At 40.7% G+C, this 25,538-nt stretch overlaps 2 protein-coding genes across 3 annotated transcripts; one reads left to right on the forward strand and one right to left on the reverse strand.

Moving 5' to 3' along the window:
- Positions 1–599: 599 nt before the first annotated feature.
- si:dkey-29b11.3 (actin-binding Rho-activating protein-like) lies at positions 600–2,248 on the reverse strand. The gene is made up of 2 exons (XM_061718257.1): positions 2,141–2,248; positions 600–1,845 (listed from the first exon to the last, which is right to left on the reverse strand). The coding sequence occupies exon 2, from the start codon at positions 1,795–1,797 to the stop codon at positions 1,303–1,305; it is 495 nt and encodes a 164-aa protein (XP_061574241.1). The 5' UTR covers positions 1,798–1,845; positions 2,141–2,248; the 3' UTR covers positions 600–1,302.
- Positions 2,249–5,581: 3,333 nt separating this feature from the next.
- On the forward strand, positions 5,582–24,084 carry trmt11 (tRNA methyltransferase 11 homolog). Of its 2 annotated transcripts, none has more exons than XM_061718258.1 (13): positions 5,582–5,676; positions 6,156–6,221; positions 6,313–6,386; positions 6,556–6,637; positions 6,778–6,870; positions 6,960–7,094; positions 7,201–7,357; positions 7,452–7,532; positions 7,684–7,848; positions 9,398–9,470; positions 9,597–9,731; positions 18,697–18,817; positions 23,807–24,084. In XM_061718258.1, exons 1-13 carry the CDS (start codon positions 5,599–5,601, stop codon positions 23,945–23,947), a joined length of 1,401 nt encoding a protein of 466 aa, XP_061574242.1. In that variant the 5' UTR covers positions 5,582–5,598; the 3' UTR covers positions 23,948–24,084. The 2 variants fall into 2 exon arrangements, with proteins under 2 accessions (XP_061574242.1, XP_061574243.1); XM_061718259.1 differs by having other exon boundaries at positions 5,611–5,669.
- Positions 24,085–25,538: the final 1,454 nt, after the last annotated feature.

A 25,538-nucleotide genomic window follows, 5' to 3' on the forward strand; every position in this document is an offset into this window, starting at 1 on the left:
ACTTTTGCTTATCTTTCACAAATTAAATTGATATTAACTTATATATAGCTAGCGTAATATATAATAGCATGTATTTGTTCATGAATGTTCATACATTTGTAAATTGCTGCTGTTAATTAAAGTATTATTGGGTTTCCATCTCAGTGTGGTTCCGGTATACATTAATTAATGCTGTCTCAATTGCCAAATTACAAAGCATGCTTGTAATAAATACGTGCTGTGAAGCACCCAGTCAAGTCGGATCAAGTTCATCCTGCAGAACCACGCTGTCTGTCACAGAAAGCTTCACGTTCACTCTTCACACATCTTCACACATCTTCACACATCTTCACTCTTGACTTCAACTGCTCACTCCTTCAACTTAAACAAAAGCTGGTTAAGAAAATAGACATTTCTTTATTTTGTTTAGATGTTTTAGAGTAAATGCACAAGAAGATTTATATGTATGTATGTATATATGTATGTATGTATGTATATATGTATGTATGTATGTATATATGTATGTATGTATGTGTGTGTATGTATATATATATATATATATATATATATATATATATATATATATATATATATATATATATATATATATATATAATCTTCTGCACCAAATGCATTCTTCGGTGCATTTGGTCTTTTTTATTTTACTAGGGAAGGTGTTCTTATTGTTACTTAGACTTGGTGTAGCAGAGCAGCTGCCACTGACATCTGGTCATTTGAATCATTAATTCATGACTATTGCTCTTAAACAAAGGTGCACAGATGTCAGTGAGAACCCCCTAGACAAGTGCACAGTACATTTATTGTACTTTTGATTAATAATACTCCAGTGTAGGTACAAATGATTTGGTCACACATGAGCTCATGAACTTTAAAAACTCTGATGACATACAGTAATTGTCCAGATTTTTTTTCCCCTCATCGAATATTAGGAATTTATAGTTTTGACTAACTTTGGACCACTTCATATTTCCATCCTTTATAGTTTCAGTAGTCAAGTTTATAGCATAAAGACAATATATGCTTGTTTTCCCACAAATGTAAAAGCTTAGCAAGCAGAGGTATTTAACGTAAAGGAGTCATGACACACCTGCTCCTCACTAGTATGCTGAGCATCAATCATCATTTCTACCGCCTGTTCAAGACTGATGGCAAGTTTCTCTTGGAAACAAGTTTTTTTTTGTTTTTTAATTATTTTATGAAGCAAATTTAATCTGATTTTTATCTTATAAAAGAGAACGCTGCTGTGAGTTAACTACACCTGCATGCAATATGCAGGGCATCAACACTTATCTAAGCTTCTGTTCATGGCACGAGAGTGATAATAGCATGATCGTCCTTCCCCTGCCACAGCATCTCCCCTTCAAAGTCGACGAGTCTCTGTTTCCTGGCCCGTAAAAGAATCCCCACCAGTTTATTGGAGATATTCACATAATGCTCAAACAGCTTCCCAAATTCTACTGTGATCACTTTCACATCCCCGCCTTTCTCCTTGAGCTGGCCGATGTTCCTTATGGCCTGGCACAGCTCCTGCACCTCTCTGCTGATGTGTGTGCGAGCATCCTTCCCCCGCTGCTCTGTCAGGGACCCCTCCACGGGTCTCCCATAATCCTCCTGTCCTCTCTCCTTCACAGCCACGCTCGACCTGCTGTCATGACTGAAGGGGTTGTGCTTCTGGTACTGCTCGTGCTCGCTGCACCACTTCTGCCAGTTGTCTTTCATGCCTTTCACAGAAACGATGCATGCTGTCGTGGCATCATCATTCTGAGAAGATGTGTGGGCAGTATCCTCTGTTTCCATGGCGGTGGTACTCCAGTCGTTGGCCCTCCTCACTGAATCCAGTCATTTCTGTATACAAAAATATATAACATTTACAACTTCTTCTAATCATTGACCCGTTACAGTAATTTATAATCATCTATATTCTATATACTCTTTTGCTCAAGTGTGTCTGGTCACTGGTGACTGAGATTTAATGATGATTGGCTGCAGAAATTACCTGACCTACAAAAATTCCACTGACGTTTGATTAAAACAAAATAAATAACACTTTAAATAACACATCTAAATCTGTTTTGAAAATCACAGAAGCTCCAACTTTATACACATTTCACGGATTGTAAGAGAAAACTGTCCAACTTACAAGTGATTGATCGATGGTTAGTAAATCCAGTAATTCCAGGTTACACAGTAACGACGAGATACTTGCGCCCCGTTTTGCTGACAGAAGCAGAAGAGGCTGCTGGATGGCTTCGACCAGCAGGCAAAACCACACAGATGGACATGTTATCTGACCAATAGCGTTGAGGAGCCGAGCTGGACAGCCAATCAGAGACGAGAGGGGGCGGGGCCTCCGAGGTGTCAGTGAAGTTAAGCAGATTACAGTGGAGAGAGTTGCTCAGTGATTTATAAGACTTTAGTAGCGATGACACAGCAGGCGGTGTGATCATGAAATACCTCATAGTTCTGCCATTCATGGGCAGGACAAAGTCTTCACTAAGCAGATATTTAGGTTGGTTGGGGACTTATTAAAATAGACAGAGGACAGCATTGAGTTTTTTCAGCTGTTGACGACAGTACAGTAGTCTATTGTTATTGTTGGACATGACGGTGACATAATAAACTCGTTACTGGATAAAGATGGCGGCTCAGGGCGATAGTGTCGGGACTGATGATCGATACACATATTGATAACTGGTTTTTCAGGTTTTGCCTGAGAGAAAAGTAAAAGTTGAAGATGGAGGAGCTGGAGAAAGTCTGATATACCTCTCACTTAAGGCGAATAGTGGTGATGCTGCTGAAAAAAAGCTGCAAGAATCTACAATGAAGCAGAAATACACAGAAAGAGTGAACTTGTTACCTGAAGTCCAGTATGAGAGTTTAGTCTAGTTAATTAAAAACAAGAGGTTGAAAAAATACAAGTGATGCAGAAGAGTAAGGTCCACCGAAGAAAAGCAAAACAACAAACCTGAGATTAAAGTCAGAATTCAGAAGAATTTTATCATCTGAGAAAAAAAGTCAGAAGTAAGTAAGTAAAGTTGGTTAATGCTTATTTAGGCAAATACATTTGATTCTTTTTTCTCAAGAATTTATCCAAACTGTCAATGCTTCTTAAAAACTTCTGCATTACTGATTGCTATTATGTTCTGGGTCAAATCCTGGCCGACGAGGATCCATCCTTCCAGGAGTTCTGGGTAGTTTCCTGGCCGTCGATCCAACATCCAGTGCCGTGATGTGTGAGCGTCTCCTGCCAGGTGACCTGGTGCTCCATCAGGCCGGAAGATCCACGGATCATCACCAGTTTACAGGATTGTTGGGAGACATCGCTCTTGGGTCTCTTCTTCAATGCCAGAAGGCCTTTTACCTGTCTTGAGAAGGAATTGCAACATTACAAATTAATACATGCTTTACTATCCTACAGACCTACAGTACTCAGTTAGTTTAGGTCACTGTAAAGTCATCATGAAAGGTTTTCCTGATGTTCCTGGAACGTCAGTTTTTGTTTTGTTTTGGGTTTCCTGACCGTTCTCCCAACATTACTATGTGACAACCTTTAGGGAACTTTTGGAGAATGTTTGTTTGGTTGTAATAACGTTCCCTTAACCTTTAAATAACCTCCAACAAACCATTGAACAATCCTCATGTTATCATATCCATTACTAATATATACACCCACACATATAACAGAGACACTAAGATGAAAGATCTTAATACGTGTGTGTGTGCATGTGTTTGTGCGTGCGTGCGCGTGTGTTTGTGTGTGTCTGGCGGGTCCCACTCCTACTCCTCGTGGAGGAGTAGGGGTTGAAAAAGATGCATGTTGGTATAGTGTTATCAACAGCACCATCTAGATAACAAAAGCAAACAAACTGCTCAAAAAAGGAAGAAAGAAAAAGAGATTGCTGGCATGAACATGTTAGTTGTCCATCATTTTAACAGGGATGGGTATTCTAAGATTGAATAAATTAAACATAGTTGTATATTATTAAAATAAGTGAGGCTGACAAGAAAAAAAACCCACAGGGCATATCTTGGGTTTGTTTTGGATACCACTTAACGTGAAGAAGTAAATTACAAAGCATCAGTTTTTATTTTGTATGAACCTCTGGGCCCAGACATACTGTACTCCTCCTGACCATCATCCCCTCTTAGTTTCAACTACTCAGTCTCCCTCCATTAACAACAACTAGGACTTTATCCTTCAGGATAATACTGAAGAGTAGATGGGGGACAGAGACCTGCAGAAAGTGAAATTAAAAGACTGTAAGTCACTTTAATAAAGGGTTCCTTCTTTGTATTACACAATAAAAGTCATCTAATAGGTTTGCTCTAAAAAACAAATGAACACAAACAAACTCGCGATTATATTTGGTCAGTTAGTGGTCCATTGGGTTTTGAAGTAGATTTCTTTTATCAAATCTGACCTAACAATTAGAAATTTACACAGGAAAATTAATATTCAGGCTAAATATATTTTTAGGCTAAATAAAGATTATTTGGGGCAACAAACAATAGTGCGGGTAGAAGTCCTTAAATAATCTCTTAAACATTTCTGTCCACAAGCACCATCATGACCTTCATATCACTTCAATAAGAACTTTCTTACACACGAATATTCAGTACTCGAATTGAGGGGGGATGAGGGGGGATGGCATCCCTCCTGAAATAAAAACGGTCAAAATCATCCCCCCTGTAAAACTGCCATCCCCCCTTTCCATCCCTTATGTCATTTCATCAATGCATGTGGTTTTACTGTTATTTCAACATTTAGAGTCATCACCAGAAAAATAACACCAGAAAAATAACTTATTTGACAATTTCACCTACTTCAAGTACATTTTCACTTGAAATAAGTAGAAAAATCTGCCAGTGGGACACGATTTATCTTCTCAAAAAATCTTGTTCCACTGGCAGATTTTTCTAGTTATTTTAAGTGAAAATCTACTTGAAACAGGTGAAAATGTTTGTTTTTTCCAGTGATGAGTCTTGTTTTAAGTGTAATGAGATTTTTTTTACTAAAATGAAACATTTTAACTAGAAATAAGACAAATATTCTTGTTAAGATTTTGAGTTTTTGCAGTGATCCATTTTACTTACAGTATCCTGTGAAGGACAGAGTCATATTGATAAGTCAGAAAACAGTTTTTTAATTGTTGTGTTTTGATGTATTTGATGTAAGCCCAGTGGATATTTAAAGCTTACAGAAGGCTGCATTTAACTGCTGCTATGTCATTCCTGCAGTATTTCTGCAGATGTTTTGGTCAGTGCTATTATTTGTAATATATTATATTATTTGTAATCAGCACAAATTATCTGTCCCCATATGATAAAATCCACCATCCCCCCCTGATGTTTTTTTTACAACTCGAGTACAGTAAATATCTATCTATCTATATCCATCCATCCATCCATCCATCCATCCATCCATCCATCCATCCATCCATCCATCCATCCATCCATCCATCCATACATCCATACATCCATACATCCATACATCCATACATCCATACATCCATCCTTTCCTCGCTATCAGCAGCGACCCGGAACCAACGTCAGGGCTGTTGTTTCTACCCGGACATGTTATTATGCATCACAGGAGACATGGCCGCTCCCAGCAGCCGATCATGCCTCCAGTTTTTACTGCATCTTGCTCAAGATAATCTGGATTTCAGGTTACCGGTAACGTCAACAGATCTACATCCATGCATGATTAACTCGTAGTGCAAAGGCTTATCTTTTCGAGTCGAGCGTCGCGGTAATTCAAGTCAAAGTCTTACTTTGTTTATTTGGTTTAGTGATTAAATGTAGCTTTTAGTATCACGTGGAAAACCTCCACGTTTTATCCTGTGAAAAAAAAACAGTGTTTGTCATAGTTATGTACCTGATCTGCTTGTGGGGTGGGAGTTATGAAGTGCATGGTCTCTATCTCGTCATAAAGCGTCTACTACTGAGTTATTAGGAGCAAAGTGCGTTCATGTTTAGGTTTGGGGCTGTAGTTTTCGTTCCGCCCGTCCCGCACACGTTTCAAAGCGTCACATGTGTACTTTTTTCTGCGTCTTGTTCTTCCTTATCGGTGTTGAGCTGTTTCTGCCCTGTTGCCAGCCTTTATGTGGCGTTTTCCACCAGAGCATCATCAGTGTTTGTGCTGATCCTTGCAGGAAATCAAAGCTCTGCTGGCTCTCAGACGGAAACCATTCCTTCCCTGTGAAAACTTCAAAGAGCAGGTTAAAACCATATTGCACATCAATTTTTGTCTCTTTTTCTAATACATAGTTTTTTGCAAAGAAACAAAGTTGAATGTGTTTTTTTCCCTAGTCTCCTTTCTGGTGTCTGAACGGTTTATCTGAGGAAGATGTCCGTGGTGTTATGGCCAGATCTGTTTGTGCAAAGTAAGTTGTTCTTTTTTGGCTTTGCAGAAAAAAAACTGGTAACTCACAAGCATTGCTTTTTAAATAAATCTAGTTTTATAAACAAAACATTCTTGTTAGGCATATCAGTTGGGTCTGTCACCATGGTGATTATATGGTGTAGTTAATTTCTGTGACATTGTCCTTTCAGGTCCGTTTTTGAACTGTGGGGTCATGGACGGACACACAGTGACCTCCGATCCTCCCTCATGAACTACCCACGAGAGGAAATGGTTTGTGACGCTGTCACTTTCCATGCTGCCGTCTTGATTTGATCAATATTTGTATATTTAGCAAAATTATTCAAGTGAAAAATAGAGCACATTGTAGGTTTCAATGTGTAATTTCTGTTAACATTATTCCCCCCCTGCAGAGTCTGTTCATGAGCAGAGACTCTACTTACAAAATCGATGTCTACACTTTCAACAAGACTTTGCTTTTTTCTGACAGAATCAAAAGGATTGATGTGAGTATTTACGTGCACATACGAGTGGAAGTGAAGGCCTTGTGTCTCGTGGAGGAGTTTTAACGCCGTGCTTTGTGCCCTGATCCCAGGCTATGGATTATCTTCCTTTTGAGGGAGCAGTGAGCTTGAAGAATCCTCAACACATTTTCACTCTGATTGAGGACTACGGCACCGACCCCAACAACATTCCAGAGGATCCCAACTACATCTACTTTGGCAGATGGGTAAGATGCATTTGTTTGCTAAGGAGCATAGATCTGCAGCTGAACCCTGCAGCTGAACCCTGCAGCTGAACCCTGCAGCTGAACGCTTGTTGTGCATCCACATCAGATAGCAGATGGCCAGCGGGAACTGATTCGCTCCCACAGTGTGAAGAACAGACACTTCATAGGAAACACCAGCATGGATGCTGGGCTGTCATTCATCATGGCTAACCATGCGAAGGTCCAAGAGAACGACCTGGTTTTTGACCCGTTTGTCGGCACCGGTAAGTTCCCGCTGGCGCGGCCTCTCAGACATACGGGGCTAGAGGTAGTAAATCACTGTATCAGAAAATACTTTGTGATATTTCTCTCTTACAGGAAGCCTGTTGGTAGCATGTTCTCACTTTGGAGCGTACGTATGTGGAACGGATATCGAGTACAACACCATTCACGGCAAAGGCACGTTTTGTCCGCCAACAGCTTATGACTGTATTTATTTTTTTTTTTTACTGTTTAAATCCAAGCATACAAGTGGTGCTTGAGGTTATTTTATATGTTCAGAAATAAGGAAAATGTATTACAATATTTGCAAACAATCCCTTTTTCGTAGGTCGATCCAGCCGTAAAAACCAGAAGTGGCGAGGACCTGATGAGAACATCAGAGCAAACCTGCGGCAGTATGGAACAGAGAAGACGTACGTGGACGTGATGGTGTCTGACGCATCCAAGCCTGTGTGGAGGACCGGTGCTCTGTTTGACGCCATCGTCACCGACCGTAGGTCCTTTTTTCTTAATCCACACAAATCGGATGTGAAAACTTGTTTTGGCAGGTCTTGAATTATTCACATTGACTTTTCTTACACTTAAAACTGATCTGAAGAACTTCATAGAATTTGAAAATGATGCAATTAGTGCATATCAGACCCCTGCAAGTGAGAGGAACGGTTTCCACATCATTTTGGGCTGTTGAATGAAGTCTGTCCCACGAGAAACTTGTACATATGAATCTTGGAAAGCAAGTGGCTATTGTCACCTCTTGTTTATTATTTGTTTGAAACACACAATCCAAAACCCATATTTTTCAAATTTAGCACATGTATCATTTGCTCAAGATTTATTTTTTTCCTTCCGCTGGTTTATTCATTTATTTTAGATATTTAATTCCTCGAAGCATCGATGGTTAGAGTGCTCCGCAGTAAGTAGACTATGATGCTGCAGTCACTGGAGTTCATTGTTAAGGTTCCTCCAGCCTCTAAGGCAAAAATAACTCAAATGTTTGAGCCTAAAGACTGAATCCTTTATTTAAGGCAGGATTACCCTGCTGAACATCAATATTTTGAAATTAACAAAGGGTGGATGCATGTGTATGCATTTCTGTTTCTTATTATGACTTTGTTTTGGGTATTATCACAGACCTTGCTGGGACCTGCTGTTCTCATGGGAACCAAAACCCAGTCTTAACGAGGCAGTTTTTGGGGTTAAAATGAAAGTGTCAATTGAGAATATTGAAGCCAGAGTAAGGCATTGATAACGGTAATGGTTAAGGTTAGAGTTTTGAACGACAGTTGATGCAATGTCCTCAATCAGTTAGGCTTGTTTGACTCTGCCGGCGTGTGTGGATGCACTCATGCAATGATGCATACGATGCTGTTACTTTACACAGCGAAGATGGAAATAATCAGATTCCAATGAGCTGTCATTTTTTTAAATGTGCAGCTAGAGATGCATCAGTCCTGTTCTGATCTAACTCTAATATACACTCTCTGATAAGAGAAAACTCATTTCAAAATCAGAGAGGAAGCGTCTTTGTTGGGGCTTTTTTGTTTTTAAATTGAACATTTCCAATGAAAGTGAAAAATGAACATCTACATTAGCCATCCCTTCAATTTACCGTAAATGAAAAGACAGTGTTTTACGTGAGGGGGGTAAATCAAATAGGGCTCCTATAATAGAAACTTTCAGCTTTGAACACGACTGGAAATGTTTTGGTTGTTGATACTCATTGAATGAGAGAAGTATCGACTCCATCTACATGCAGCTGCGATATTGTTTCAGGTAAAAACATGGTGGGGCTGGTGGACAGAGCTGCATATGACGCCTGACATGCAGACGCTCAATAGTGGTTAAAGTGTAACAGAAAACAAAAGCGAAGACGATCCCCACACAGCGCTGAGTCATCAGCTGTACGTCTGCCCAGTGTGAAGTTCTTCAGTTCAACAGTTGTCTGCACAGCAAACAACACTCACGTGTTTGTATTGTGCATTAATACTGGGATGAGTTGCTTTTCTTGCTTTCTGACGCCTCCTTTGTCTTATTGTTGTTAGCTCCTTATGGTATCCGGGAGTCCACGAGGAGAACCGGCTCCCACAAGGACATCACGAAACCTCCTGATGCCGTGTGAGTACCATCACATGCTGTATTGTGTCTCTCTTTTAGAAAGATTTATGCATGAAGGTTTCTGAAAGTCATTTTCCTTTTAAAGTTTTGCTCTGTTCTAAACAAGTCTTTTAATCGTCTTTGCAGCTATACAGATTCTCACGTCCCCGTCTCCCAGGCGTACCACCTGAGTGACATCTTCACAGATCTGTTAAACTTCTCTGCCCACCGCCTGGTCACGGGGGGGAGGCTCGTCTACTGGCTGCCCGTCTACAGGCCTGAGTGAGTCAACGCACCAGTTATCTGCATCATTAATGACTGAGCTGCCAGACTGCTGTCATGTTTAACGTGTATCTAGGCATCCGTTTGTGATTATATCACCCTTTTCTGACGTTCGCGTTTATGTGGTCTATCTGAATAAGTTAAGGGCTTCCCATGCACGATTAATTCCTTAACATGAGTTGAGTTAATAATCAAAGTAAAACATTTAGGGTGTTGTATCCTGACCAGAGGTGTCAAAAGTATTCACATTCATTACTCAGGTAGAAGTATAGATACAGAGTTTAAAAATACTCCTGTAGAAGTTGAAGCATCAACTCAAGTTTTTTACTCAAGTAAAAGTATAAAAGTACTGGTTTCAAAACTACTTAAAGTATAAAAGTAAAAGTAATGTAAGGGGGAAAAAAGTCATTAAGGACAAAAGCCATTGAAAATGAATGCATCTTAGTATAATGCAAATATATTAAAGAACCATATATGTGTACTATTGAGCATTAACATGTGTTTCAGAGAGCAGGAGATATGATGACTAGTTGCCTATAAGTATTGTAATGGTGCAAAAAGTCAAACTTCAGAGGCATGTTATCATTTATCCTAACCTTTATTGGAATGTACATCCAAGTTTAGTTGCAGGAATCTGAGGGAACGGATGTAAGAACAAAACTGGACAAGAACATCTGAAACAACCACAACCAAATTCACTCTATCTGGATGGAGCAATTTAACTGGATAGTTTTTATTAAAGGCCCAAATGAAATAGAGTAACAAGGCTGTTTTTTAAATGTAAGGAGTAAAAAGTACAGATAATTGCGTGAAAATGTAAGGAGTAAAAGTAAAAAGTCGTCTCAAAAATAATTACTCCAGTGAAGTATAGATAACCAAAATTTCTACTTAAGTAAGGTAACGAAGTATTTGTACTTTGTTACTTGACACCTCTGATCCTGACTAATTAAATGTTGCTGTGCGATGTATCAAAGCACTCTTTTAGGAACTTAACAGATTAGGAAAAAGATTAGAGGAAACTGGAATGACAAAAAACTACAAAATCATGGAACTGCTGACATTTTTCTGCAGAAAAGTGATGTTGATGGAATTGTCTACCCTGAAATGGTCTAAACGCTCCATGGAGACTTCTGCGGAAGCAAACCACAAGTGACTGATAAATTGAAATTGAAATCACACAAAGTGGTGTTTGTTATGCACGGGCCACCGTGAGAGGGAGTTTCATGTGAGGCAGAGGGAATGAAGAAGAGAGCAGATGTTCTTAAATATCCCATTAATCACAGAGAGGTCTGGCTAGTGTTGGTTCTGTTGTTAAACCGTGAAATAAATGGGTTTTGTGTCTGAAAGCAGTAAATCTTTGATAGAGGTGAAAACTGCATACAGCTTTTTTTTACAAGGAACTTCAATAAAAATAATAGGCATCACAATAAGTTAAAATCATCATGAAAACAGTAGTTCCAAGAAGTTACTTCTTTTAAACAAGCATAATATAAGTGGGTGATGCTGCAGTTTCATAGGAGAGAGAAAAGTCACCCTACACAAAAAAAGGATTGAGAAAAAAAGAGAAAATTCAGGAAAAATGGATCAATTCCTACTTTATTGGAATTCTGTTAAAAACCCCCAAAACAGATGCCGTCTTGTCTGCAGACAAATGAAACTGGATAAAACACAAATCATCCACCTGTGTGGATGAGGTGAAGTTATGACCCCTAAACAAGATGTATGTGCCTCGTAGTCTTCAAACATCTTATGCCTAGTTGTGAAACTTACAAACTCAGACTGAGAGCCAACAAATGTGGTAAATAGTTCAGCGATTGAGATAACGTGCATGCATTTTTCCTTTGCTGCCTTTCTTCACATTCTGGCTCTTGAGATGGGCTCTGAATTTGATCATTTTCATAAGCCTTTTAAAATAGTATACTGCCTCAGTAAAGCATGCTGATTATACATCTGTTTCTATTTTAAGCACCACATCTTTTGCTAATCATAGTTAAAGATTGCTTTTTAAGACAAACGTTTACACATTTACTTAGAAAAGTACCACATCTCCTTCAGTCTTGATAAAGAGCTGTCATATCGCGTTTCTCCTAAATTGAGGTAATGATTAGCAACAGTAGGGGGCAGCCTGGGACCATGAATCTGAGCTGCCTGCTTGTTCCCAGCACTGCTTTAATACTCTGAGTAAAACACATTCACTTGTCTGCAGGGAAACATCTCAGAAAATGACTATTTAAACATGCTAAAATACTGTTAACCGGTTGAATTATTGTGTCTGTTCAGGATTTTTATAGAGGATCTGATCTTCAGACTGCCACGTAGCAGAGCAAGTACCTAATATGAGTAAAAGTCAACCCTGTATCTAATTCTATTAGGTTATAAAACAGTCTTCTGCAGTGTATTATCTGAGGACCGGTCAATCATGTCAAGTGTGAGGCAACGCGCTCTCATTTTTGTCTCTTCATCACAGAAATGCCTCTTCTCTTTTTAAGGGAATTTGCAGAACGGAAGCTGCCCTCTTAAATTGGTGAGGAATAATGCAAGCAAGATGATTTGGGTTCATTGTTGTGCTGAGAAATGCACGGTTGCTCTGTAGATGTCACACACTACACCAGCTCGGAGAATCAGATTTATGCTGACTTGATCTGCACCCAAAGTAAACCATCTCACACCACAGTTATTGTGGAAATGTGTCGTTATAAGCACTAGATGTGGAGCCAATACTGGGCAGCAGGGGTTAGAGGCTTGTGCACCCGCTTTGAGACCCGCAGTTTGAGTCATTAGTTAGCAGGGGTTGGCAGATGCTTGTTGGATGGACTTTGTAACTCTGCACAAATTCACTGGTAGAGTGTTGCAAATCCCTGCCAACAGTAGCCTCATTTTTTACCCAGTGGTTTTATAAACTCTGCGGTTTCCGGATAAACTGGCGTGACTTCTGATCACTGTAGGGTCAACAAAATGTTTAATATCTGCACTGTGCTTCTGTGATTTCACACGTCAGCAATTTTACTTCATTAAAGGGGATATGTTACGTGTTATCAGCCGTCCCGAGTTACATCCAACCAGACATCTACGCATGTAGGATTTCCTGTGCTTTTAGGGCTGAGCAAAGCCGTGTGACACATCTCAAAGCCCCGACACTCCTAGGAGGAGGGAGGTGTACTGAAGTCAAGCAGCTGCTCCACCCTCTGAAAATTGGCTGTTGTTGAAGAAGGAGATGTTTTATGGTACTTGTATGGTGTTTTTACCAGAGATTGTCAAAAATGTTTCATTTAAACTTTAAGAAATTGTGTCAGCCTAGGGCTGGGCGATTTTGGACAAAAATAAAATCCCAATTTTTTTCTCTGAAAACCCGATTTTTTCGATTTCGATATTTTTGGTAAAACTACAAAAGACAATGGAATAAATTGTTTCAAATATTTTATCTTTATTTTTAAAGACAAATAGCAAACAAATGTCCCTATTGGGAATGAAGTTTAATTGAAAGATACTGTAAATCCTCCTTGAGTTTAGTAAAGTGACAACATTTACAATTTTCTTGACCAAGCAAAGATGACTAGACGAGCTCCGTCTGTAATGCAGCCAGCTGCAAAAAAGGAAAATCGATTTTACGATTTTCCTTTTTTTAACATCGATTGTGATTAATAAATCCGATTTAGATTTAAAATCGATTAATCGCACAGCCCTATGTCAGCCTCATTTTAAAAAGAAAAAAAAGCGCACAATAAGTCGTCTTTTAAACAAACTCTGGTCTGTTAGCAGCCATCAATGTAGGTCTTTTTATTTTATTAATTCTTTTTTTTGCAATTCTGGCATTTATTGAAAGTTCAGGGAGGCAGGAAACACGGGAGAGAGGGACAAGAACTAAATGCACCAATTGATCACGGGGCGGGAGTCAACCCTGCACCGACTTTTTCTTCTGGCATGAGGGATTCAAATGCACGCTCAGACCTTTAGGCATGAAATAGTTAAATAATATCAACAGAAAAATGGCCATATGTACATATGTAAATATAAGAGGCACTGTAAGAACTTGAAACCATTATTTTCTTCTTTGATGCTTTATTTCCCCAGCATTTCCCCTCAAAGCACTCTTTCATTTCCGTTCCAGTAAGCACTTTCCAGCATGTGCAACCACCTGCGTGGATGACGCCGTTTGTACAGAATTGTATACAGGTGTGTTTAGGTTTCCCCCTGTAATGCTGGTGGGCCACAGTAAACCACAAATAACTGTTCTGAACCACTTCACGGGGTTGCTGTGCATGCTGCTTCTGAAACAACGTTTGGTATTGTTAAAGGTTTTATGCAATAGCAGAAAGAGAAACGGAGCAGGTGTTCGACTGTAAAGGTAGAAACCGCAACAGACTGCATCATCACTGGTTGTTAAGGAAAGGAAAGAAAAACCCCACCGGGCTGGAACTCTTTCTGATCACTGATTACAAGACTGTGAAGGAGATGAGATAATCGCGCGGCTTTAAGCTTTTGGTGCGCGTTTGTGCTTGTGTGGAAGACGAGGACCACATGTAGCCTATATAAACATTGATAATGTCACTTTGCGTTTTGATACTTGTCAATGCATATGCCAGAATGTGTGTGGTCTTTTTGTATGAGCATACATTTGTGTCATCATGTTCACACATTTGTCTTTGCTACTCATCTCATCATTGCTCGACACCGTGCCTGTCAGAGAGCTGTGCCAAAATAAACATCGGAGGCCAGCCAGGCAAGGCAGATATATGAATTATCTGTCTCTATGGTCTGCAAGCTGACCCGAGTGTGTGTGTGTGAGTTTTGGTTGTGTGTGTAAGCCCAGACATAGCCTGTCTCCTGGGCCTAATCTGGGGCTCTACAGGGGAGCTATCAGGTTTCCGTTACCCCCGCACACATGTGAGTGTGTATCTGCCGCTGTGATAGAACAGTGGGGACTGTGTGCGTCTGCTTCATGAGAATACGGCCGTATGTATACGTTATTGTGTGTGTTTGTGTGTGTGATGACAGGTGACACAAAATCCTGTCACCACAGACAGCGTCTAGACCCGGTCACACCGCTTGAGCTCTCTTCTCTTTTTGCTCTTGCAAAATAAATGAATGAGGTGGAAAAAAAAGAGAATCGAGACAGATGATGCGGCGTCTGTCATCAAAGCCATAAAGTCACCTAATGAGAACATAAACAAGCAGAGAGGATTTGAAATAAGCCATTACTTGTGGAGAGTCAATAAGCAGTCGACAATCACTTTGCAAAAAGAAATTTAGCAGAAAATATTGTGACATTGGCTGTACTCAAAACTAATGCAATGTGGTTGTGCAGTCCTCTCTGTAGGAAACATTAATATAAAGAAATGATCAAAATGTGATTTAAAATGCCCTTTTTGAGAGATCTGCATGAAATCTAAAGATTGAATACTTATAAATCTACAAATACAATAGTAAGTGTATACTAGTATTGGGCAGTTTGTGTTAGGAAATTCACATGGTTTAATGAGAGTCCTTTCGCTTATCCGCGTGATGGGTGAAGAAAAAAAAGTAAATTGGTGTGAAAAGAGAAGAACTTGTAAAGGGTGACATTTTTATGAATCTGTTGGTGACAGAAGCTAAAGATTTCATGGAAAAAGTAACTGGTTCTGAGTGATGTGAGGCAGGGGATTTATCCCTTGGCTGCATCACTTCTAGTTACCATGGCAGCCAAATATCCCATCATATACGAGGCACACGTGTGGCCTAGGCAACGAGGCAAACATTGATGCAGAAACCTGGTTCTGATTCACGACTGTTGCTACTCTGATGTCAGTTTGGAGAAAGTGGTACTGACACAAATGTGCAAACTCGTATATCATCTGCTGTTAATAGGCCTTAACCTGGCTTGGATGGTGATGAAAGAGCCAGCAGTTAACCCGTCAGCCCACATTCACTTTTTCCATCCTGATCTTTGTGAAACAAAGGTGCTACCTAAACTTTACTACCTGGGACGTCACTGCATGAGACAAACAGGGAGAGGCAGGAACCAAAAAAAAAGGAAGACATGACAGTGGGTTTCAAAATGAGCTGGCAGAGTGAAACAGTAATTTTCTGTGCCAGTGTCCTCTTAGGGATAAATGTGGTTAGAAGTTTATCAATACTAATCAATATCAATAGCTCTTTATACTTTCATAGACACTGAAATAACTTAAAGACTTATTTTCCTTCTGGTTCTTCTCTTCAAGGGAATCATCGGCCTCTATCTAACCCTATCCTGCATCCTCTTCTCTCAGACCAACTAACTTCATTTCATCTTTCACTACATCCATAAACCTCTTCTTTGATCTTCCCAGAGACTTCCCTCCTGGCAGCTTTCACCTCATCATCTTTCTACGGATATATATTCACTATCCCTCCTCTGTACATGTCCAAATCATCTCAGTTTGGCCTCTCTGACTTTCTCTCCAAAACATCTAACATGTGCTGTTCTCTGATGTTCTCATTCCTGATTTCTCCCCGTCAATGTCACTCCCAAAGAAAACCTCAACATCTAATCTGCTGTTACTTCCAACTCTGCCTCCTCTCTTTCCCTCCATGCCACTGTCTCCAAAACATACATCGCTAGTCTCATCACTGTCTTGTACACCTTTCCCTTCATTCTTGCTGATACTCTTTCATCATGCATCACCCCAGGCACTTTCCTCCACCCGTTCCAACCTGCTTGCACATGCTTCTTTATCTCTTATCCACACTCTTTGTTGCTCTGGACTGTTGACCATAAGTGCTTAAATCACCTCAGTAGTCCACTTGTGTCCTCTCATTCCTAGTGCATACCTCCAACTCTTTAGATTTTCCTCCATCTGGTCCCTGCTCTCACTATAGACCATAGTGTCATCTGCAAACACCATAGCCACCAACCACTATCTGGACTGAAGATTCCTCTCTAACTTCATCCGTCAGCCTCCATCATAGGGCTGGGTATCGATTCAAATGTCAAGAATCGATTTGATTCCGATTTCTTAATATTCAGAATTGATTATCATGATTTGATTCGATCCGATTCGATATTGATTTGGCTTAGTGTTATTTAAAATGTTTTTTGAGCTGTTGCCTGAATTATATGACTGTAAAATAACTAGTGAAATAATAATTTCACAATAATTATTGTGAAATAACTAAGAAATAAATAACTCAAACAGGCCTTTCAATATCCATTTAAAGTGCAAAAAAGAAAGAAATTGCAACAGTTCATGCAGTAAACAAATCATTTTAGCTTATCTAATTTATTCTGTCACGATGCACACATATTGCCATGAAACACCTGGTATTTTTCAGAAGTGTCATGACAAACTGTGTGTCCGACTACTAGAATTAAAGTTCACCTGTTGAAAATGATGGAGAAAAATAAATAAATAAATAAAAAAAATCGATTTTTAGACATAAGAATCGATTTTTAGGAATTAATATGAGAATCGATTTAGAATCGGAAAAATCGATTTTTTTCAAAACAGGCCTACTCCATCACCAAGAAGGGGCTCAGAGCTGATCATTGATGCAGTCCCACCTCCACCTTGAACTCCCCTGTCACACCTAAAGCACACCTCACCACTGTCTTACAGCTCTCATACAAGTCCTGGACCAATCTAACATACTTTACTACTCCAGACTTCCTCATACAATAGAGTGGCTTCTCTTTTGGTACTCGGTCATATGTTTTCTCAACGTCGACAAAGACAAAGCACCTCCCTCTGACCTTCTCTGGACTTCTCCATCAACTCAAAGCAAATATTACATCTGTAGTACTTTTGGCGGGAAAACATACTTACTGCCGTTCACAAATGTTCACTTCTGCCCTCAGTCCAGCTCCCACAGCTCCTTCCCATTACTTGATTGGATGGCTCATCAATTTTGAAATGGTTATACGGTGAAACGGTTGCCATGACGTTTGTTCGTTGTGTGGCCGCTGATGCTGCCCTCAAACCATGACACATCTTGAAATTTCCTCTGGCAAAACACTGAAACCCGTTTTCCCCTCAATGTACTTATCCGCGTTATTTGAGAAACAAAGCGCTGAATTTTGAATTTGACACAAATATCTTTAAAAAAAAAGTGTGCATAGAAAGGTGAGTGAGAAACACATTGTTTTGCTCAACCTAAAACAACAATATCTATCTTTATTTATGTGGTCCGTCAAGTTCTGCTGTTTGTTAGCTTGTCTCGTCATGTGACAGTTCTACTGGTCGTTATCTTCTACAGTCCGTGTCGTTTTAAAAGGTAAATTAGATTAGATTTTAGAACAACCTATATCTGTGTAGTGTGATAAGGGGAGGCTTACGTTTGTAACATTGAGTAATAGCTTTGCGTGATGAGGCAGGAGCATTTGGCAAAGCTTGACAACGCAGGAATCAAGCGGCCGCTCAGGTTCACAAAAATCTCCAGTTATCCAATATTTTATTTATCGGGGTTAGACATGTAATGGCTTTTTGTGCACTTTTCTATATTAAATTCAGTTGAGCAATACTTTATTAATCCCCAAAGGGAATTTATAGTCAGTAATATAGTCAACACAACATCCAAAGGGGCATGGGAAAAAAGTTATCAAGTAGAAAACAAAAGAAAAAACCTCACTGGAAAATCTCAGATGATGCACTACGATACACAATGTGACAGGATTGCACAATCTAGAGTTTGGCTGTTACTCAGAGCAGAAAGTAAACATTTATTTTTTAAAACATAAATACAGCAGCACTGATTGTTGTAGAGCTTAGCGGTACTTGGGTACAGACAAGTCCAGCACCAGTTTACCACCTCACTCAGTGTCCCCAATTATTTAACTGGCGTCCTGATATAAGGTCATTTATCCTGATATGTAATGTGATTCTCCCACAAAGGACTCAACAGTTTCATTTAATACAATCAGAATGATTTGAGCTCAGATGAACATGTTGTGTGTTTGGGAGGTTAATCAGCAGCCGGGTGTGGGTGCATGTGCTTTTGTCCGGGGTGTTTCCAGGTACTGTGAGGAGATGGTTCCTTCTCATCCGTGTCTCCGACTCCTCAGCAACTGTGAACAGATGCTCTCCAGCCACACGGCACGCCGCCTGATCACGATGGAGAAGATCAAAGATCCAGAGGTGTGTGCAGATGTCATTTGGTTGTACAAGAACTGAAGGTAAATCTGTTTAAATAAGGAAAAAAAAAAGAAAAAAACGGTTAAAGGTTGGTCATTTTTATGCTTAAAATGTCAAAGTTGCATTATAGTTGTGATATACAGTAACTGGAACTAAAAATGACAAAACCAAGAAACATTTGATTCTGCAATATTTTGGAATACCGAGGAATTAATGATGAACCGTGAAACTATCCCTGATCATCATCTCCCCACCACCATGTCAAACATGTGTATGTTTGTGCTGATATGCTATATCTGGTTTAATCCAGATGTGGCGATGTGCGCTATATCCAGACATCTGCACTTGGATCTCATCTATCATTGCTCTAGAAATCTTGTGGTTTCTTCAGAATCAACTTTGCAAACTTCAGCCAATTTCTTTTTGAGAGAAGCAGCATTTTTCCTGGAAACTCCTCTAAAGAAACCCTAATAGTGTCTTTCTCTTATCGTACCGTCAGTTGAGCTTTAACATTAAACATGGATGACCACTGCCTGGTAAGACCATGGGTTAAGACCATGGGTTAAGCTTAGTGTTTAGTGCTTAGTGCTTAGTGCCCGATCACGTCATTTTCAAAAGATCGGGATCGGCCAAAAAAGTATCGGGACATACTGTTATGGCTCGGCCGGCTGGTTTCCGACTCCGCGACCCGGTAGCGCTGGGAGCGCGGAGTCGGCGCAGCGGCCAGAAGAGCCGGGCGGCTCTGCTCTGAGCCCCAGCTGCAGCTCAGAGCGGCTCCAGCAGCTCCAGGCCAGTTCGTCTTATTTGTTTGCTTATTGCTCTGTGCCTATGTTTTAACATTCATTCATTCATTCATTCATTTTATAATTGCATTTAACAATACAGACAGTTGATGTGTGTTTATTGTAAGATTTTGGGCAGCGCCGGCGGCTGAAGAATCGTTTGTGCTGGTGGGGAAGGAAGCGTGGCTAACAGAGAGCTAACAGCAGCTAGGCTACGCTCAGATAAACGGTCTGAAAGTTTTAAAAACAAAGAAAAGCTGTCGGAGAAAAGTGACTGTAGTGTTATGTAAATGATTATCCGTCACTCGTAAATCATCTTTTGGTCCACTTTATTGACTCGGTAACAACACAGGGATGACGGACTGCTATTTTGCAGGCTGGTGTTACGGTCTAAAGGGTCCGTGTCTGAACAACCACAATTGGTTCCTACGCTCTGCGTGACATCAGCACAACACAGTGACAGAAAACTATAACAGCCACAATGAATATCTGCTGCTATTCATTTCATGCTGTTGAGAATTCTGCACTACGGTTAAGCCAAAATGTATTTTCATTTTCTTATTGATTGTGAGTTTGACTGGATGTCATTCAACTTTTAAACCTCGTAAGTAAACTACCTCCTTTTGAAGTGAAATTGATTTATTTTTGTTATTTTACTATTCTGAACTTTTTGTTTTAGTTTACAATTTCATGTTTCTACATTTTGTGGCACCAGAGCTGATAAGCTTTGTTTTGATCCAATGATGCAGTCAGTGAAAAAACAAAAATATGTCCATGTTGGAGAGAATGGACAATACAGTTTTTTACTTAATTTACTTTACTTTTTTTTACTTTACTTTTTTACTTAATTCTTTGCCAAAATGTATCTGATTGGGAAAAAGTATCGGAAATGTATCGGGAGCCAAAAAAAGTGATCGGATCGGGAAAAATCGGGATCGGCAGATACTCAAACTCAAGTGATCGGGATCGGATCGGGAGCTAAAAAATCCTGATCGGGACAACCCTAGTTAAGCTTGCTGGGGAGTCCACTCTTGAGAACATTGGGAACTTCTTGAGTGTTTTCCACTTGTGAATAATCTTAGAACATTTCAAATTCTTTGTAAAAGACCTTACAGCCCTTCCCAGACTGGCAGGAACGGATACTTACTTCCCCTAGATTGGTGCTGGTAATTTTGCTGCTAGTTGTGTTAAAATACGCCTCAATGCTTCAAACCAGCCAGCTGTTACCAAAAAAAAGATTATTAGCACCCTACCTGTTCTTTAATGCATTCAAAATGAATTTCAAAGAAATGTGTCATTCCATAAGCGTGTTATGTTGTGAACATGGATGTAGTTTATTTATAGTTTTTTTTACACATTATCCCAGTGGAAGTGATGTAAATCCTCACCATCTGGCTGTGATTGGTTAATTTCTACACTAAATGGCCTATGGAAGGATCTGACATCCCTTCCACTTCAAAACCCAAATTTCTCCCATAAAGGGCTGCGTATGACACACGCCCAGAAACACTCGATGGCGTGAGCTTATATGACCGGTATCTGTCATAGCGGAAGTATGCTACCATCCGCAATCAGAATTAACAGCTTGATGTTTCAAAAAAATAGTTTGTGTCACATTCCATGTCCCCACTGTGAGGGTTTTAGTCCAGGGATTGGGTCGTCGAGGCACCCCGCCACGACTGCTACCCAGATCACATGGCACCAGCTTGTCATGGACCTTCCTGCGGGTGGTGGGCCTACAGGAAGGCGGGCCCACGTCGCCATTTCGGGCTGAGCCCGGCCGGGTCCCACTGGCAAAGACCCGGCCACCAGGCGCTCGCCTACGAGCCCCGACCCCAGGCCTGGCTCCAGGGCGGGGCCCCGGTGACGCCGATCCGGGCGACGTAACGGTCCTTGTTGGTTTCCTCCTCATAACAAGCTTGTGGTGAAGAGGGAGCTGAGTCGAAAGGCGAAGCTCTCGATTTACCGGTCAATCTACGCACCTACCCTCACCTATGATCATGAACTTTGGGTAGTGACCGAAAGGACAAGATCGCGGATACAAGCGGCCGAGATGAGTTTCCTCCGCAGGGTGGCTGGACGCTCCCTTAGAGATAGGGTGAGGAGTTCGGTCACCCGGGAGGAGCTCGGAGTCGAGCCGCTACTCCTCCACATTGAGAGGAGTCAGCTGAGGTGGCTTGGGCATCTGTACCGGATCCTCCTGGACGCCTCCCTACGGAGGTGTTCCAGGCATGTCCCTTCTCCCTAGGGAGGTTTTCCAGGCATGTCCCTCCTCCCTAGGGAGGTCTTCCAGGCATGTCCCTCCTCCCTAGGGAGGTCTTCCAGGCATGTCCCTCCTCCCTAGGGAGGTCTTCCAGGCATGTCCCTCCTCCCTAGGGAGGTGTTCCAGGCATGTCCCACGGAGACCCCGGGGCAGACCCAGGACACGCTGGAAAGACTATGTCTCTCGGCTGGCCTGGGAACGCCTCGGACTCCCCGAGGAAGAGCTGGAGGAAGTGTCTGGGGTGAAGGAAGTCTGGGCATCTCTGCTGAGACTGCTGCCCCCGCGACCCGGGAACGGATAAGCGGTGGAAAATGGATGGATGGATGGATGGATGGATGGATGGATGGATGGATGGATGGATGGATGGATGGATGGATGGATGGTTTGTGTCACTTCTGTGAACCAGCATGTACGTGTGACCTGTGTGCTGGTCTCATTGCTGTAAACAAAATCTTCCCCAAATGCCCTTGTAGGATTCACAACCTGAGATATTATGTAAATGGTGTCCTTAAGTTGTTTGTTTAATTTAATGCTGAATCTGTTCAACTCTAAATCAATGTGTAATATGGTAAATGAAAAAGAAGTAGCGTGCACAAAATGCCTTCCATTTGGGGCAATGAACAACGTAAAATCCCTAATATCAAAACTCTTAACGGGCATAAAAAATGAAAACATCAATCAATCAAACATTAGTGGTACAAATCAGTGTAAAGCAACCCTCTCACATTCAGAAATCTGACTGTTTATTACCAGTGATGGCGAGCGGCTCAAAAAAAGGCTGAATTGTCTTCGGATTTAAGGCATCAAGGTGCAGAGCGAGAGTGATTACTGACGATATCTCGTAGTATAAAGAAGGGTTACCATGTCATTGAAGTACTGTAGAGCTAAATCCTGAAGGGCTTTAAACAAGATATCAAACGTGAAAATCAGCGCTGTGTTTGACTGTTCAGCTGTATATCTGAGCCAGAGCTGGAGGGATGTGTTGTCTTTTCTTTGTGCCAGCTACGAGTCTGGCAGATGCAATCTGAACAAATTGTTGTCTGGAAATGATAGACTGAGTAATCCACATGAATCAAGTCCAAACAAGAGCAGATACAACTGTTCTCAGGTCCTTGTGAGAAAATTACTCTCACAAGGGATTTTCTTTCCTTATTATTGGCCTCCTTTACGGCAACATTGTTAGACGGAGGGCAACGTTTATTGTTGAGACTGTGAACAAAATGTGATTATTTCAATACAACATACAGTATATACCGCACATAAAACTGATATTATTTTAAAATAAGCCTTCAAGAAGTCCCATAACGGAGCAGGCTTGGACTGATGGAATTGGTGTGCACACGTAACCAATGTCCAATCAGATCAGACTTTTAGAGTGGGCTTTAAAGCAAAGAAGATGGCGAAATCGCACAGGGAACCTTTAAACCGAGGGCATGGTGAGGTCGGTTCCTCAGAACGATCATGAATAATACTTTCTTTTTTATTTTTTCTATTTTTTTGGCTGCTCAACATTGGAGTCATCACTTGACCAGTTATTCCTCTTCCCAGCATCTATCTTCTTCGCTTCACACTTCTATTGAACAGTAATCACTGTAAAGCAAAGACAAATTGTTTAATATAATGAATTCATAACAGTTGATGCACATTTTAATAACAACAGGACAGACTAGTTCTTAAAATGCAAACATGAAAAAAGTTGTCAGCAAAATTGTCAGCAGTTTCTTACCCTGGTTTAGTTCTGTATCTTTTTTTCAAATAACCTTCTGTGTCAGCTGTTTGTACAGTAACTCTTACAACAGTGGTGATCCGCATCAGGAAACTGACGTCCTTTTCTGTAATTTCACCCAATATTGTGAAAAGTGTTCTCATGGGAAAAAGGCTGATGCTTTCAGGTAGTCAGACGCAACATATTTAGCACAATAACTAACATATTTTTCCTCTCTGCAGGAATTGGACAGCTTGTCTCACCTTGCGGACCCCCGTTTCAGCCCCTACCAGGGACACAATGCCTTCAGAGAGAAGTATTTCAGCGGACTTAACAAAAGGAGTTGCAAGGAGGATGCAAAATCTGATGTCGGTGGAAAGTGAACAAAGTGGAGCGCCAGCAGCACATTTAAGATCTTACATCATTAGTGTGCTCAAAAAAAGGAAGCATTTTTTTTAAACATTTCTATTTCGTTTGTATTTTCCTGCAAATAAATGAATAAAAACCAGGTGTCCAAGAACCTCTGATGCAAAATAACTTACTGATGGAAATTAGATAAATAACTGAAAATGACTTTTGCTGACTTCTCAAACTTTGTGTATGAAATTATGGGAAAAACTAGTAAAAGCCAACGAGACTTAGGAAAAACATCTTCAACAAGTACAATCCCTGCCCTTCAGACCTGTCACAGTAGCCAAACATCCAGATTGCACAAGGATGCAAGGCCTGCTCAGTGAAGAAAAGGGCTATACAGACAAACCAGTGGTCTAATGAACCCCTCGGGTCCACCGGGCAGGGATGCAACGTGGAACAGCTGCACAGCTCCACAGCTGCACAGCTGCACAGCTGCACAGCTGCACAGCTGCACAGCTGCACAGCGCCATCTGTGGAGTACTGCACCCTCGACATGGAGACCGAGCGCTTCAGAGGCTTTCAGAAGAGATTAGAAACATGTTTCTAGTTGAAAAGCACATTTATAATTTCAAAACAGTCAAGACACGGTGAGACATAGTTTTTAAAGAACCTGCGTGATTAGCGCAATTTCCCATGTCATTTCAAAACCTTTGAGTATCTCACAAATCCAGCGGGGCTTTCCTTCAGAGATGCTCCCCATGGAAGCTGAGGTCCCACTGAGGACAGAGCAAAACTCATGTTGCAGCTTCTGCTGGTAGGATCCAGGCCTTAGAGACCTGTCACATCCACAGGGGAGTCATATGTTTGCTTTGGCATTTAATCAATTGTGTGTAAAGAAAATTGCAGGTAATATAGGTGAATAAAACTCTTCAGACCAAGAACTCAGCTGGAAAAATACACACATTCCAATAGGCGCTGATATGACACAGGACACGAGGACGCGATTTTAAGAATTTGTTTCTCATATGATTCAATATGTGATCCTAAAATGCACATCAATAAGAAGAGCTTCATATGTGAATGAGAAATACAGTCCAGCAATTTTTACAATGGCAGGAAAGAGTATGTGAATCTCTTGAAATTGAGTGGTTTTCTCTAAATATGTACCTTAAAATGTGATCTGAGTTTCATCTTTCTCACAATAATAGACAAACACAATGTGTTTAGCCATACTGCGTCTAAAGGAAAAAAGAAATAAGTGAACCCATGCAAACGTGTCAAGAGGATCGGTTAAACCGTCCCGCCAAAGAAGGCTTAACTGAATCACTCCAAGGATTGTTTTGTCTTCTTGAACTGAGAACATTAAAGACGCAAGTTATTCTCATTATTAGTGGGTTATCATCCTAACCACATTGGGTATGCTTTATATTATTGTGACTTGGATTGAGGTTAGCTGACAGTTTGTGGCATAGTTAATGCAGAAAACCAGTTAATTCCAGAAGGTTCACACACTTAACACAGACGAGGTTAAAACGTGTTATGTAAGGGCATACCCTTTAACCAAAAGTGTTGTTGTTTCATGCTGCATGACTGCTGAACCCCTGAGAAAGGGAGCATGTT

Source organism: Cololabis saira, chromosome 3 (genome assembly GCF_033807715.1).
Source record: "Cololabis saira isolate AMF1-May2022 chromosome 3, fColSai1.1, whole genome shotgun sequence".
NCBI classification, from domain to species: domain Eukaryota; kingdom Metazoa; phylum Chordata; class Actinopteri; order Beloniformes; family Belonidae; genus Cololabis; species Cololabis saira.

What these genes read in the sequence shown, in the direction of transcription:
- si:dkey-29b11.3 (XM_061718257.1), bottom strand. Translation starts at nt 1,797, where the DNA reads ATGGAAACAGAGGATACTGCCCACACATCTTCTCAGAATGATGATGCC.
- trmt11 (XM_061718258.1), top strand. Translation starts at nt 5,599, where the DNA reads ATGGCCGCTCCCAGCAGCCGATCATGCCTCCAGTTTTTACTGCATCTT. An exon ending in GCCAGATCTGTTTGTGCAAA is followed by an intron (nt 6,387 to 6,555) that starts GTAAGTTGTTCT and finishes TTGTCCTTTCAG; the next exon opens with GTCCGTTTTTGAACTGTGGG. An exon ending in ACGAAACCTCCTGATGCCGT is followed by an intron (nt 9,471 to 9,596) that starts GTGAGTACCATC and finishes TCGTCTTTGCAG; the next exon opens with CTATACAGATTCTCACGTCC.